At 39.5% G+C, this 14,778-nt stretch overlaps 1 protein-coding gene across 1 annotated transcript; it reads left to right on the forward strand.

Moving 5' to 3' along the window:
- The first annotated feature begins 5,391 nt into the window (after positions 1 to 5,391).
- On the forward strand, positions 5,392 to 14,494 carry ctr9 (CTR9 homolog, Paf1/RNA polymerase II complex component). The gene is made up of 23 exons (XM_055036707.1): positions 5,392 to 5,541; positions 6,824 to 6,922; positions 7,058 to 7,297; positions 7,381 to 7,498; positions 7,582 to 7,671; positions 8,309 to 8,565; positions 8,644 to 8,751; positions 8,842 to 9,078; positions 9,168 to 9,386; positions 9,486 to 9,669; positions 9,760 to 9,848; positions 9,936 to 10,121; positions 10,775 to 10,862; positions 10,943 to 11,091; positions 11,170 to 11,286; positions 11,385 to 11,530; positions 11,633 to 11,704; positions 12,551 to 12,686; positions 12,769 to 12,918; positions 12,997 to 13,142; positions 13,223 to 13,319; positions 13,489 to 13,601; positions 13,674 to 14,494. The coding sequence occupies exons 1-23, from the start codon at positions 5,497 to 5,499 to the stop codon at positions 14,047 to 14,049; spliced, it is 3,462 nt and encodes a 1,153-aa protein (XP_054892682.1). The 5' UTR covers positions 5,392 to 5,496; the 3' UTR covers positions 14,050 to 14,494.
- The last annotated feature ends 284 nt before the right edge of the window (positions 14,495 to 14,778 follow it).

The raw sequence follows: 14,778 nt of genomic DNA on the forward strand, positions 1-14,778 counted from the left end.
CGCAACGTCGGTCAAACCTGTCAGAATTTAGCACATTTCATTAAACCTCTCCGCTCCTTCTGTATTTCTGATGTTCATAAACAAGTAAACAAACTTCTATACATTATGTGGTCTCTGTTGAGGACAACAAATGTGATAATGTGTTTTTAAAAGGCTCTGTGATGCAGCTAAGTCTGAGCTTGACATTGAATGACACAGTCATATCACTAACAATTACTTCTTTGTGTCACTTTTATTGATGACCAATCTTTTGTTGTCAACTGTGTCAACATAGAATTTCCTCATTCTGCACTTTGCTGGATAAAAAAACCATAGGTTGATTGCAATTCTTCAAAAAATCAACCAAAAGATGCATTCAAATGTTTTCCTTTTGTACAGATTTTAACAGCTGAAATATTCATCTATTACACAAAAACTGAAGCTTATTTTTGGATCACAACGGCGTAAGAGACAAACACAACCAAAATTGAATTTTAAAATATCTTTTTAATTAACTCATCTAAAATAAACTGGCAGAAAGATAATTGATATTCAAATCCTTCATAATCCCCGTTTTAAGAGATATCCTGCTTCAAAGCGTCTCCCTTCATGCAAGCTCACGCACAACTGATAAGAAACAAATTCACTTAATTTGACGGGAGACTTTTTTTGGTCAAGGTTTGCTTGCATCTCAGGACTTTTTTTTCCTTCTTTTAAATCTTTCTCCACATAAAAACTCAGATTAACTGAATACAACTTTAATACAAAAATATCAGACGCATGAAAAATGTTATTGTGAGTGAATGTGTTTCTGAATGTGGGAATGCTTCAAAGTGCAGACTCCTCTATTCATAAAAAGGCAAAAGTTAGGCGTAATTAAATACTGATCTGTGGCCAAGGCTAGAATACAAGGACAGAAAACTGAAGCTCCAAGAACCAGAGGCTTGCAGAGCGGCTGGTTCTGGTGAGCTGGCAGCAGGACAGAGAAAGCAGACAGGCCAATAAAGCACAGAAACAGAGACACGGCTGCATCCACAGAGCTAATGAAAACAGGAAGACAAATGAAGCAAAACATGGTGATAGCACACAGTCATAGTGATTACAACACTGACTAAGGCAAATATTTAAAATATACAGTCTAATAAATAAAAGACATTAGAAGCAGAGTTTTACTTTGAAAGCAGGAGAAAAGTAATATTCATCCAATGAAAAGAAAATACATAAAAGACAGGATCTTAACAACAATAAAGCAAAATTTATGAAAACCTCAAAGAATGAAGCCAGGCAGATGGAAAAAAAAAGACAGAATGGAAGTTTATATTTATTAGGATCCGGTTCTGCAGTCAGAAATTCTTCTGATCTGGTTCTGGTTTTCCTTTTTAAACATCCCACAGTTTCATCATGTAGCTGTAATGCATCTTTCAACTTTGTGACTTTTGGTAAGTATTATTAGTAATTACCAGCTGTGACATTTATTACCTCAGAAGTTGCTGATGTGAATGTTCCTGTAACCTCTGCAGCTCTGACACCAGACCCTGAAACATCACAAACCAGTAAACATGCAACACCTAATACTCACGGCCAGAACCCGGCTTACTCCACGATCTGAGTTTTGTCTTTTCTCACGTTGTCTTGAGCAACAAACCTCAATCATTATGTGATTTTCCACATGAAAGTTCCTCATCTTGTCCAGTAGGATGTTTTTCTAAACAGTGAAATTTAAACATAGAATTAAAAAAAAAACACACACACACACATAATAAAACTCAATTTATAATCCCCCTAAAATTTACGCAACAGCCTAACCCTTGTTATTTCTTTGTGTTTCAGCATCACCAAAGCCAGAGTCTCCACATGTTCAACCTGTAATCATACACACATCAAGTTATTTAAAACTCAAATCCTTGAGAAAAAAAACACACAGATCTGATCTTACATTTAATTCGGTGTTAGCCCTCTTCAATTTGTTGACATGCTCTTCAGCGTATGCCCTTTCAGAGGATAGTCTTTCATTCTGTGTAAAGGAAATCAACATTCGTATTCATCCGAATTCACCAAAAGCTTAAAGTTAAAATCTACTTTACCTCGTCTTCAAGCACTCTAATGTGAAACCTCAAACGGTCAGTCTCATTGGTCTGAAAAAGGATTTGCTAGTGTAAAAATGATGCCCAGTATATGCAACAATTGCAGAGTGCTCTATGTTGGACGTACCAGTTGGGTGAAGCTTGTTTGGGTATAACTGGCTGTTTCCTGAACCTCCTTCAGCATCTGACGAGTCTCTTCCAGCTTTTCTGTCACAGACTGGGCTTTGATGGCTGATCTTTGAGAACTGTATACAGAAAACAAACAACACAAATAAAACAGGAAGTTTAAAGCAGCTTCACAATGCAAACTCCTGTATTTACATTGAGGCGGGCAGAAAAACATAAAAAGAGAAATGATGCTATAGGTAAGTCTTCTACAATACATTCTTCTAAAAACATTTTTACAAATTTTTAAATTTGTAATTATGTGTGTGTGTTTGTATGCAGGGATATGTGGATGATGGATGCCCTTTTGTTGTTTTTCTAAACTCCATTTCAGTTCAGTTCCACAGATGTGCAGTTTTGATAAATATATTAAATGTGCTTTTTACAGGCTGTGTCTCTGAAATTTAACATATTTGCCTCTGTGCGCATCTGCAAGCTGCATTCTGGTTTTTCATGGTGCTTTTAGGTGAATGAATTCTTCATCCCTTTCAGCACAACTTAGTAAAGGGCTCATTTCACTGGGAATACTCTCAGAATGACCTGTCAGAAGTCAGGGTCTCCTTTCAAAGAAAATATGATGGCGGGACATTCGTGGTGTTTATACTTGCATATAATTGTTTTGACCAAAGCACATGAAACCTTCAGGTGTATGAAAAGCATACCCAAGGATGAAATAATAAAAAATACCCATAGCCATGGGTATTTTTATACACTGTGTGTAAGTTTGAACTGTATATGACAGAAATACATAATTGATATATACATGTTTGTCGTTCTACAATTTTTACAACATGTTACATGTTAAATATCATGATCCAATTACTTTAAGTGATAATGTTTGAAACTAGATACATTTGTTCTGCAACATAGGAGAGTAATGCATGTTCTTCCTCACCTGAGCAGCTTGGTCTGCAGCTCTGTGATCTCCAGGCTGAGCTGCAGGTTTTCGTCCTCACACTGAGCCAGCATCCTCAGCAGGCTGCTGTTCTGGTGACGAGCTTGCTTCAGATCAGCCACTACATCAGACAGGTCCTTTTTTTCACTAAACCCAATTAAACAACAGTGCTTAAAAAGACTGAATGCTCAAGATAAACACATTTAGTTTCTGAAGGAAGGAGGAAACTACTAACCAGAAACAATAATGGCCCTCTGTGGAAGCTGCGGTGGCTTATAAAAGGCAAATCCAGTCAATGTAAGTATTTTCCTATTAATTTCATTACGATATTGAAATCGATTTGATCTTACCATTTATAGACACTTCAGAGTAGTCTGACTGAGACAAAGAAATGACATCTGAGCTGAAGAATGAAATAATTTCATTTGGTATGAAACCTAAGAAAAATATTTAACATGAAACCTTATTTTATAGATTCCACCTTCACAGCTCGCTCTCACCTGTCTTCCCTGCACAGAGAAATCCATGTTTGCATCGCGGATTGGAACGTCTCCCTGCTCACGTGAGGGTCCTGAAGGTCAGGGTCCAGGATCTGTCGCAGGGAAGCCAGTTTGTCCTCTTCTCCGCTCTGAGCTGTGAGCGTTTGCAGGTACTGCATGATGCTGGAGGCCAACGCTTCCCCTGAGGCTGAGATGAAAACATTAAAAATAAATTATCAAAGGTCACAGACAATCGCATCCTTATATGACAAGGTTCAAATGAAAATATGAGCAGCCCCATTACCTGTGTTGCTTTTATCACATTTGTTGTACATGATGTCAAGGAGCTCATTTTCAGAAAATTCATTTGTGTCATTACTGTCTTGAAGCATCTCGTGTATGTGTCCCACAGCAGTATGATGCTTGAACTTAAAATGATGAAACATTATTGTACGTTTTGCATAAAGAAAAATGAAATTCAGTACTGCAGCACCTACTGTCACAGCGGTCAGACTTTGTATTTTTCTCTCCCTCTGATAAAGGATTTTCCGGCACCTTATAAATATAAAATTTTAAAAATAAAATATTGTATAAATATTGAAATATCTAAATACCAAGATACAATTTCATTTTATAATACTGAAGATAAACTTTTGTGTATGAATAGGGCAACTGCAGGTTACATAATAAAAGGTTTAAAATGAGAACAACAAAAAAATCACAAATAAGAAAATTCATTATATAAAAATCCAACTCTGGATTAATTCAAACTAGAGATCTAGAGAACAAACAACAAATAAAAAGTTAGATTCTTACTTTCCAGTCCAGTCCAAGCTGAAATAATAAAAATTCAATTTTATGTACATCTAAACAAATAATTAGGAACTAAATTATATTGAAACTCTTTTTTCTTATCAATCTAATGTTTATCTCATTTTCTGTGCTGCTCCATAAGCCATAAACGTGCTTTTCTCTTACTTCATGTCATGAACAGATGACATCCTGGGCCCTCCTCTTGGAAAAAAGGCTGCAATCTGTGAAAAGACAGGGCAAGTTGATTTTTTTTTAATTAAAATGTACGAGTTTAACACAAATGCAGTCAAATTTTCGTTTTTATCAAACATATGGTGCAAAAATAACTATAGTAAATTTGGACATTTTCTGTGCCGTCTTACAAAAGTAACCTGGAGTTTGACCCGTGAGGTGAGAGGAGAGGGATGAGCGTCCTGTCAGAGAGAAGAGGGAAACCAGAGCGCACTGGGAAGGGCGAGCCAAGGTTATTTTATTAATTGAGAAGTGAAACCCAGTGCTTCACACCTGTTCGTTTTACACGTGTTATTCATGACACTTATTCTCTCATGCGTATTTTTTATATTCATTTATGGGAATAAATAACATGCCAGATCATTTTTTGCCTAGGAAAGTTGCCCTACGTACTATCATGCTGTTTACATCCTGAAGGTTTTCAAGATTTTGGTTTTTGAGACAATTAGTAGCACCTGTTACGTGGCGGCTGATGACGGAGGAATGGTTTTTATACTCCGCCTTCATGATGCCCCGCTTGGCTTCGCCGGTGGACACATGGCGCAGATGACACCAAGTTCCATTAATACAAAAGAATTAAAAAGCGCCTTAATTTGTTCATAATTGTACATAATTAAAAGTGCTTTAATTATAGCGTGTTGCCCGTTTTAATATTATTTGTGTGTCAGCGCTTCTGAGGGGGAACCTTACATTTTGGTTCGCGTTTAATCCAGTCGGACATAATTCAGGTGACACCATCCGCAAACTAGCTACTAGCAAACAACGGAGTGGATGTTTTCTGCTCGTTGTTGTTGTTTTTTTTTTAATCAATCAAAACTAACTTGAGAGAAAGTTATCTTCTGAATTCAAAATGTCTCGGGGTTCCATTGAGATCCCTTTACGGGACACCGATGAGGTAAATATAAATTTCTTATGTGTGTTTTGTTGCAGATGTTTCTAGGTGAACCTTGCTGTGATGTTAGCAGTTGATGCTAACTGAAGCTACATTGAACTCGGCTTTCCCCGAGGCTCGGCTTTAAATAATGTGACGTGTTTATGTTCAATGTTGATATTTGTGACATAATCTGAATTTAAACAATTTACAGTTATGTACAGCTAGTATTAGGAAAGATGATCAGATGGACAAATTGATGTCCATTTTGTTTGTTTTACCAGCCTATGTCTCAATTATTGTGGTGTTGCATGTCAATGCGCTAAAAGTTATTTTTTTGTGTGTGTGTGATTTACTATCTAGTATATTTAAGTCTATAGCTGCTGCGATTAATATGGAAATAAATCTTAAATATTTGTAGATTTAATTTAAATATTGAAATTAAATCATTTAAAACCACGGATATGTTTTTTTGAAATGCCAAAACAGAAGACCCAGCTCGAAGAAACTTATGAATATGGAATTTCCTCTATCCCACCACCAGGCTAAATACACTAAAGATTCTTTTTATGCATGATGCATATTTTCCAAATACTGCATTAATGTTGGGGCATCTGCTGTTGCAGCAAGCCTGGAGACTCTGCTAGACAAAACGAAGCACTATTTCTGGAGTGATTGCTTTAGGTTCCACAACATGCTTGTCCATTTTCCATGGCTGTAAATATGTCAAACAGCCAATTTTGTCTGTGTTATATATATTACAATATTGGTGATATATTACCAATATTGTGCAAATTCTACATTACCTTACGGCACACAATAATTGAATGCATTAATATAAAGTTAGTCCTTACCAGTGACCCCTGACTCAGTCGAGTTGTAGAGACTTACAGCACTGTGAAAGACTCGGCTGTTTTGACCACTGAGTTTCCAATGTGCTAGGTGTATGTGTCTTAACACAACAAAAAATGATAAATAAGACTTAATAAATACATATAAGTCCCAGGCTACTTAGGGAAGTTTGTAAAAAGCTTTAGTTAAAATGTATGCTCATTTAACATCACCAAACCCACATAAACTTATTAACTGATTCATTTATGGTTTTGATTTGAAAGAAAAATGTAATGTTTGTTGCTTGTTAAAGATTTAGTTGTCAAATTAGTTGCTAGTAAATCAATATACCTAAGTAGCAAAAATTGCCTTAATTAATCAGAGTTGATTAGAAACCTCGTAATCATTATATTGATCATTGTCTTTAATGCGAAACTCAGAGGAACACCATCACAACTTAAACTGTGTTGTGCAGGTTATTGAGCTCGACTTTGACCAGCTGCCAGAGGGAGATGAGGTCATCAGCATCTTGAAGCAGGAACACACACAGCTGCACATCTGGATCGCTTTGGCGGTAAGTGATTTCTGTAACCTTAAATTATTACTTTATTTCCACATATCATGTGGGGAATGTAAATATTTACATCGATGAGAATAAGATAGGTGAAGCAGCATGAAATTGGATATTGTTTTTGTGTGTTTTTTTTAGTTGGAGTACTACAAGCAAGGCAAAACAGAGGACTTTGTCAAGCTTTTAGAGGCAGCCCGTATCGATGGAAACCTGGACTATAGAGACCATGAGAAAGACCAGATGACCTGCTTGGACACGTTAGCAGCTTATTATGTCCAGCAGGCTCGTAAAGAGAAAAACAAAGATGCCAAGAAGGAGCTCATCACGCAGGCTACTCTGCTGTACACCATGGCAGATAAGATCATTATGTACGATCAGGTAGGAGAGATTAATCACGGAGCTGCTGTAGCGCTGGTACCTTTATGTTTGGAGGTAATATAACGCGTTGTTATCTCAATCAGAACCATTTGTTGGGTCGAGCCTGTTTCTGCCTGCTGGAAGGAGACAAGATGGACCAGGCTGATGCTCAGTTCCACTTTGTGCTCAACCAGTCCACCAATAACATCCCTGCTTTGCTTGGTAAGTTATGTGGCAATGTGGAAATTGATCACGACTTCTGTGAGTAATGAATAAAAAATATGAACACTGAACTTATTCAATAGGTAAGGCCTGCATCTCATTCAATAAGAAGGACTACAAGGGAGCGCTGGCGTACTATAAAAAGGCTTTACGAACAAACCCTGGCTGCCCAGGTAAACAAGTTGCATCATCATTCCTCCCACAGAAACATTACATTTCAGAATATAGAACGTCTGCTGCTGTTGTTGCAGCTTCCTCAGTCTGGATTTGTTTGTACTAAAATAGGAAACTTTGTCTTTTAATGCATTAACAAGGTCGGCTCTTATGTATTACCTATAATATAATTTCTCTTTGGTATCTTGTGTTTTATAAGGCAATTTATAAATCAAATATAAAATTAAAAACATATAGTATTAGATGTTTTATGTAGCATCTGTGTTTAAGATGTAGAACTATAACTTATTAATTATCAGTTGTAATTAATTCAGGCATATCTAATGTGTATAAAAGATCAACATGGCTGTTCTAAAACACTGGATCTTTTTAGTTGATTGAGCACTGACATTTGAAACATTATGCATTAAACCTCGAGAGTTGAACAAAATCTGTACGAAGGTAAATTGATTTTTCTAAACATAATCTCTGCAAAACAACAAATCTCATGTAATTTGGCTTAATTTATTTGTCCTAATAAAACCCCCTTTATTAGGACTAATTGTTTTAGTATTAATAATTTGAGCTTATGTCTTTCGATCAAGTCTACATGTTTCTAAATGTTTCCTGAGTTTTGAGTTTCCTCTCTCTGTTTAGCTGAAGTAAGACTGGGGATGGGTCACTGCTTCGTCAAGCTCAATAAACTGGAAAAGGCCCGTTTGGCGTTCGGTCGAGCCCTGGAGCTGAATTCTAAGTGTGTGGGAGCTCTGGTTGGTTTGGCCGTTTTAGAGCTCAACAACAAAGATTCAGATTCTATTAAGAACGGAGTGCAACTCCTGTCGCGAGCTTACACCATCGACCCCAGCAACCCCATGGTGCTCAACCACCTCGCCAACCACTTCTTTTTCAAAAAGGTATTTTTGTTGCTGGGCTTTTCTTCACAAACCTCAGTCTGCATTGTTCAGCTGATTGTCGTGCTTCTCTGTCTGCAGGACTACAGTAAGGTCCAGCATCTCGCCCTGCATGCTTTCCACAACACAGAAGTCGAGGCCATGCAGGCTGAGAGCTGCTATCAGTTGGCGCGTTCATTTCATGTGCAGGTAAGGCTGCCATCTCAAACATCTTACAGATTTGACTTGTTCTCAGTCTTCAGTGTTTAAGTGTCTGTCTCTGTTTTTACTTTCCTTTAGGAGGACTATGACCAGGCGTTTCAGTATTACTACCAGGCTACTCAGTTCGCCTCTTCCACCTTCGTACTGCCTTTCTTTGGTTTGGGACAGATGTACGTGTATCGTAGAGACAAGGAAAATGCTGCTCAGTGCTTTGAAAAGGTTTTGAAGGCCTACCCCAACAACTACGAAACAATGAAAATCCTGGGATCCCTCTACGCTACGTCTGACGATCAGGAAAAGAGAGACATTGCAAAAGTAGGTCTTCATCACAACCTGGTTTTTCTCTTCCCTGGTTAAAAATGATGGGAGCCAGTTATTTAAAGCGGTTCGCTTTTGTTTGTTAGGGCCACTTGAAGAAAGTGACGGAGCAGTACCCAGATGATGTGGAGGCTTGGATAGAGCTGGCGCAGATCTTGGAGCAGACCGACATCCAGGGCGCATTGTCGGCTTACGGCACGGCCACTCGCATCCTCCAGGAGAAGGTGCAGGCCGATGTTCCCCCCGAGATCCTCAACAACCTGGGGGCTCTGCACTTCAGGCTTGGCAACCTCGGGGAAGCTAAGGTGGCTGACTGCTGTTGCTCTTAACCCAGCAAAAAGACAAATTTATATCAAACCTCTGTGGCATCCAGACCTCTTGTATTTCTCCCCTATCCCAAACAGAAATATTTTCTAGCATCCCTGGACCGAGCTAAAGCAGAGGGCGAGCACGACGAGCATTACTACAACGCCATTTCTGTCACCACCTCCTACAACCTGGCCCGTTTGTACGAGGCCATGTGTGAGTTCCACGAAGCTGAGAAACTCTATAAAAACATCCTCAGGGAGCATCCGAACTACGTGGACTGTAAGAGTTCAACTTCATGTCATAAAGGATTTCATACAAACAAGGACAGTGAACTGTAAAAGTGCACTTTGTTCATTTATCAACCTGCAGGTTATTTACGTCTCGGAGCGATGGCTCGTGACAAAGGGAACTTCTACGAAGCGTCCGACTGGTTTAAAGAAGCTCTGCAGATTAATCAGGTACAAACTGTTGGTGTGTGGCTGTGAAACCTTCTTTTGTGAAAACCCTGGCCTGGCCTGATCTGATGAGGTTTCTATTTGGTGCAGGATCACCCAGATGCCTGGTCACTCATTGGAAATCTTCACTTAGCCAAGCAGGAATGGGGGCCGGGTCAGAAGAAGTTTGAGCGTATTCTGAAACAGCCGTCTACTCAGAATGACACGTACTCCATGCTGGCTCTGGGGAACGTGTGGCTGCAGACTCTGCATCAGCCCACCAGAGACAGAGAAAAGGTGCCAACAGAGTTTATGTTTGTCTAATAAACAAATGAATGAAAGGGTGTAGAGGAGTTGCAAAGTGTTATCCTTTAACTAGAAGGTTTTATCTTTGTTTCTTGACAGCCTACTATTATTCTGACTAAGGAGTTTTTTCCCCTCTTCTTAAAGTGGACAGAGATGAAAAAATATGCCATTAATCCACTATACACTTATATTCCTTTGAGAAAATTCAAATTTCTCTTAAAACAAAAAGACATATCTTATGGAACTTGCTTTTAGCTCCTATTTAATTTGCTTATTTAATTGAGTCAAATGTATTAATTACTTGTATTCTTACTGGGTTTGTGATTTTTTTTTGTTTTTGTCAACATAAGTCCCCCTTGTAAATGAGATCCTGAATCTTAAGACAATCTGAATAAAAAAGGGCAAATAAAATAAATGTGCTTTAATTGAGAAAAAGTCTTGTGATGGACAAAAACATTCGTATGTTTAGCATTTGCTGTAATTTTTTAAATGACTTGCATTATTACAAATTTGAATCTGTTTCTTCTGGTATCAAAGCCAAATAATATTTTTTGTGACTGGTGACCAGAAGGTCCCATACTAACATATAATCCCACTGATTTTTTTTATTTGCAGCAAATGACATTCACATTTTATCTTCACAGGAAAAGAGACACCAGGATCGAGCTTTGGCAATCTACAAACAAGTCCTGCGAAATGACGCCAAAAATCTCTATGCTGCTAACGGCATCGGTAATTTCATCCTTTTGTCCTTTTGGTAGTGATTTAGCATTTCTTCCCCTGTGCTTCTAACCACGAAGCTGTCTCTACAGGGGCTGTCCTCGCTCACAAAGGTTATTTCCGAGAGGCGCGTGACGTGTTTGCCCAGGTGAGAGAGGCCACAGCAGAAATCAGTGACGTGTGGCTGAATCTGGCTCACATCTACGTGGAGCAGAAGCAGTACATCAGTGCCGTGCAGATGGTAAGAGGCTTCCTGAGCCTTACCGTTTTATTTCTTCATTCAGGTATAACTCAGTTTGTCCTCCTTTCTGCCTCACAGTATGAAAACTGCTTGAAGAAATTTTACAAATACCAGAACACAGAGGTGCTGCTATATCTTGCAAGAGCTCTCTTCAAATGTGGGAAACTTCAGGAGTGTAAGCAGATGCTGCTGAAGGTAACGTAGATGAGTTGCTCTTTTTTTTTTGTTTTTTTTTTTTTTTTACCTGAAAGCATCGGGTAAGCATAACCTGACTGTGATCTGCGGCCCAAAAGGCTCGGCATGTGGCGCCCAGTGACACGGTGCTGATGTTCAACGTGGCTCTGGTGCTTCAGAGACTCGCAACTCTAGTGCTGAAAGACGAGAAGAGCAATTTGAAGGCTGTGCTCAGTGCTGTGAAAGAGCTGGAACTGGCTCACAGGTACTTTCGCCATTTCTTTTCTCCATCCCTTAGACTGTTTCTCAGGAGGCTCGGCAAGAGAAATTGAGTTTCATCTTCTTCCGTCTCCTTCTCCTCACACAGATATTTCAGCTACCTGAGCAAAGCTGGAGACAAGATGAGGTTTGACCTCGCTCTTGCTGCGTCCGAGGCCAGGTAAGACCGACTCTACGACCCAGTTCAGACCTGGAGCTAGCATCCGCCCTGCGTTATCGGATCTCAGTCATGTGCTCTGTTTGGAAGTCACCTGACAGCGGGCTCTCACCTGAACAACAGACCATCAGAAGTTTCACACCTAAACTATATTACCTTAGGCTCAAATTCACATAAGTGTATTTATGAAACTAGTGTAACTTTGCAAATAGTTAGCATTGAAGGACAATATATGTAAATAAAATAATTAGTTACTTCAGAGCTTGTTGTAACGGCAAGATACTGACGATGAGGATTTTTATCCTGTAAAATTCCCAACTTTCACCTGAATATAAAGTTGAAGGTATTGCTTTTTTATATGACAGGATTTGGAAAGAAGCAGATTTCAATGCTACTATTGGTACCTCTTGTGTAAAAGGCACAAGGTTTTGGTGACTGTGGTGCTAAACAATTCAATTGCATGCAGAAGCTAGCACCCACATTTTCACTAATTTATGTACAGTAATTACATATGCTTAGTACAGATTATGGTAGTTAAGTACACTTGGGTAAATCATTTAATATTTCACATAAGACTTAAATTACCTTTTAAAAAATTTAGTAAACTAGCAGACAGCCTGCTAGTTTATTAGCAGGGTGTCATTAGTTTAGTAGTAAAAACACATACTTTAATAAAATAATCATTTCTGGACCCTGATGACTTTCTTCCTAACTTGTTTCCTCTGTCAGTGATCCCAAGGCTTACATTTTACAGCTCCAGTCCTGACATCAGCATATTGTGATAATTATGTTTCCTTTTATTAAATGTCTGGGTCTCATTCTGAATACTGTTGTGTTGTGGGATTGCAGGCAGTGCTCCGACCTGCTGAGTCAGGCTCAGTACCACGTGGCCAGAGCCAGAAAGCAGGACGAAGAGGAGAAGGAACTTCGGGCCAAACAGGAACAAGAGAGGGACCTGCTGCGCCAGCAGATGTTAAAAGAACAGGTACAGTCTGAAAACACATGTTGCTTTCATTTTCTTTGTATTTCAGTGACTGATTATCTTGTTTGCTCTGACTAACGTTTAGGAAGAACGGCAAAAAAGAGAGGCAGAGGAGCAGAAGAAGCTCCTGGAGCAGAGAGCTTTGTTTGTGGAGAAGACCAGAAACTTGCTCACATTTGTGGAAGGACCAAAAGAAGTGACCAAAGAAAAGAAGAAGGGAGGAGGCGGAGGGCGTGTAAGTGTTTCTCTCAGCACACGAACAACATATTAAAATATCGCCACTTGTTGTGACTGGGGGTTTTGAACTCGTCAGCGTAAGAAAGGAGGCGATGCGGACGACTTTGTCAATGATGATTCGGATGAGGACCTTCCAGTGAAAAAAAAGAAGAGGAGAAAGAGCAGCGGGAGCGAGCAAGAGGATGGAGAGGATGGAGAGAAAAAGAAAAAGAAAAGGAGAAGGTAGATCTGCTTTGTGTCGCTATATTTACTGTTGCATGTTAAAATGGACAAGTGGAATAAACTTTATTCTTGCCTTTCAGACCTGCAAAAGGAGGAGACGGCAGCGATGATGAGGAAGGAGCATCTCGGTCCAAAAAGCAGCGCAGACCCAAAGAAGGACGCAAGAAGATTGAGAAGGTGCTTTTGTTTTTCATCGCCGTTATAATGGCTTTTTTTAAGGAAAGCCTGGTTAACGTAGAAAAACCAGCCATGAATTCATATTTAATTGTATTTCATATATGCTTTATACCCTAAGTTACTGAGAACTCTGTAAGAGAGTTTGATGTTGAGATTGTTGTCATTTCAGTCCCAGCCTGAGCGAATGCCACCATCTCTTAAAGGGAAGATCAAGTCCAAGGCCATCATCTCTTCCTCTGAATCCTCATCAGATGAGGATGGACTGAAAATAGCTGAAGACAGGTGAGGACCTGCAGTGAAAGAAATGGAAAGATGAGTCAATTAAATGTTCACAAGTGCATCTCGATCCAACAGAGCCCGGGACAGCGGCTCGGCGTCTGAGGACGAAGGCGGTCACAGGAAGCGCATAGCATCCGACAGCGAATCAGACGGCGGGAGGAATCACTCCGGTAGCGAGGCAGGAAGCCCTCGCCGCTCCGTCGGCTCAGACGACGAGTCTGGCAGCGACCGACCAGTGAAGAAGAGGAGGGTGCAGCGGCAGTCCGACTCTGAGCAATCGGACAATGAGAGCAAGAGGAGCCAGTCGGGATCGGACGACGAATCGAGAGCCGCCTCGCCTGCGGCCGGGTCGGACAGGGGCTCCGAGGCAGGATCAGACAACGAAGGGTCGCCTCGGCGCTCCGACAACGGTTCAGAACAGGAGGCCTCAAATAACGATGACAGCGATTAGGTCATTTTATAAAATGCCGAGGAACATTTTTGTTAAACATGGATTCAGTTTATTTAGCTTTCGGTGCGTTTTCAAAGTCTTGCTTCCTACAAACTTTTTCTTTAAAGATTTTTTGTTAAAAATTGAGATCAAAACTGAAGTTGAAATGATATTTTAACCCAAGTGGGAAGTTGCTCCAATGAAATTAAAGTCAACTTTTTCCCCACTCTGAAAACCAAACTTGGCGTTAATCGGAAAGTAGGATGACTTGCCACTTACCTTTTCTTGCTGTGCAGTGAGAAACTGCTCCAAAATTTGACCTTTAGGGTCAAATTGTAAATAAAACCTACAAAACATTAAAACGAGTATCTTGAAACCGCATGCTTCTTTGTTCTGATTACCAGAGTGAAAAATTGAGGCAAAGAATTAAACAGTCCAACTTTATTCAAGATCGATCTTTAGTTGTACACTGAACTTCGAGCACTTATTACATTTAAAGGCGCAGGTGTACACATACAGCACAGTCTCAATTTCATGATAAAAAGACCCTTTAAAAATATTGCAAACAGATGTCAATTTTACAAGTGGTTAACAGCTGCAGCAAAGTTACGTCTGCTCTCGCTGTACAAATGTCAAATCAGGACATTCAAGTATAGTCAGACACTTTAGAGGTATATCTATACGAACTGATAAATTAAAAACTGATAAATTAAAAAGGCCACACCGATTCATTCTAGGAAAGAAACGTTT

This window comes from Poeciliopsis prolifica, unplaced genomic scaffold (genome assembly GCF_027474105.1).
Source record: "Poeciliopsis prolifica strain line A6 unplaced genomic scaffold, Auburn_PproV2 SCAFFOLD011, whole genome shotgun sequence".
Classification (NCBI taxonomy): domain Eukaryota; kingdom Metazoa; phylum Chordata; class Actinopteri; order Cyprinodontiformes; family Poeciliidae; genus Poeciliopsis; species Poeciliopsis prolifica.

Coding starts and splice junctions, on each gene's coding strand:
- ctr9 (XM_055036707.1), top strand. CDS start 5,497: ATGTCTCGGGGTTCCATTGAGATCCCTTTACGGGACACCGATGAG. Junction 5,542..6,823: donor CTTTACGGGACACCGATGAG/GTAAATATAAAT, acceptor TGTGTTGTGCAG/GTTATTGAGCTCGACTTTGA. Junction 12,919..12,996: donor AGGGAGGAGGCGGAGGGCGT/GTAAGTGTTTCT, acceptor TGAACTCGTCAG/CGTAAGAAAGGAGGCGATGC.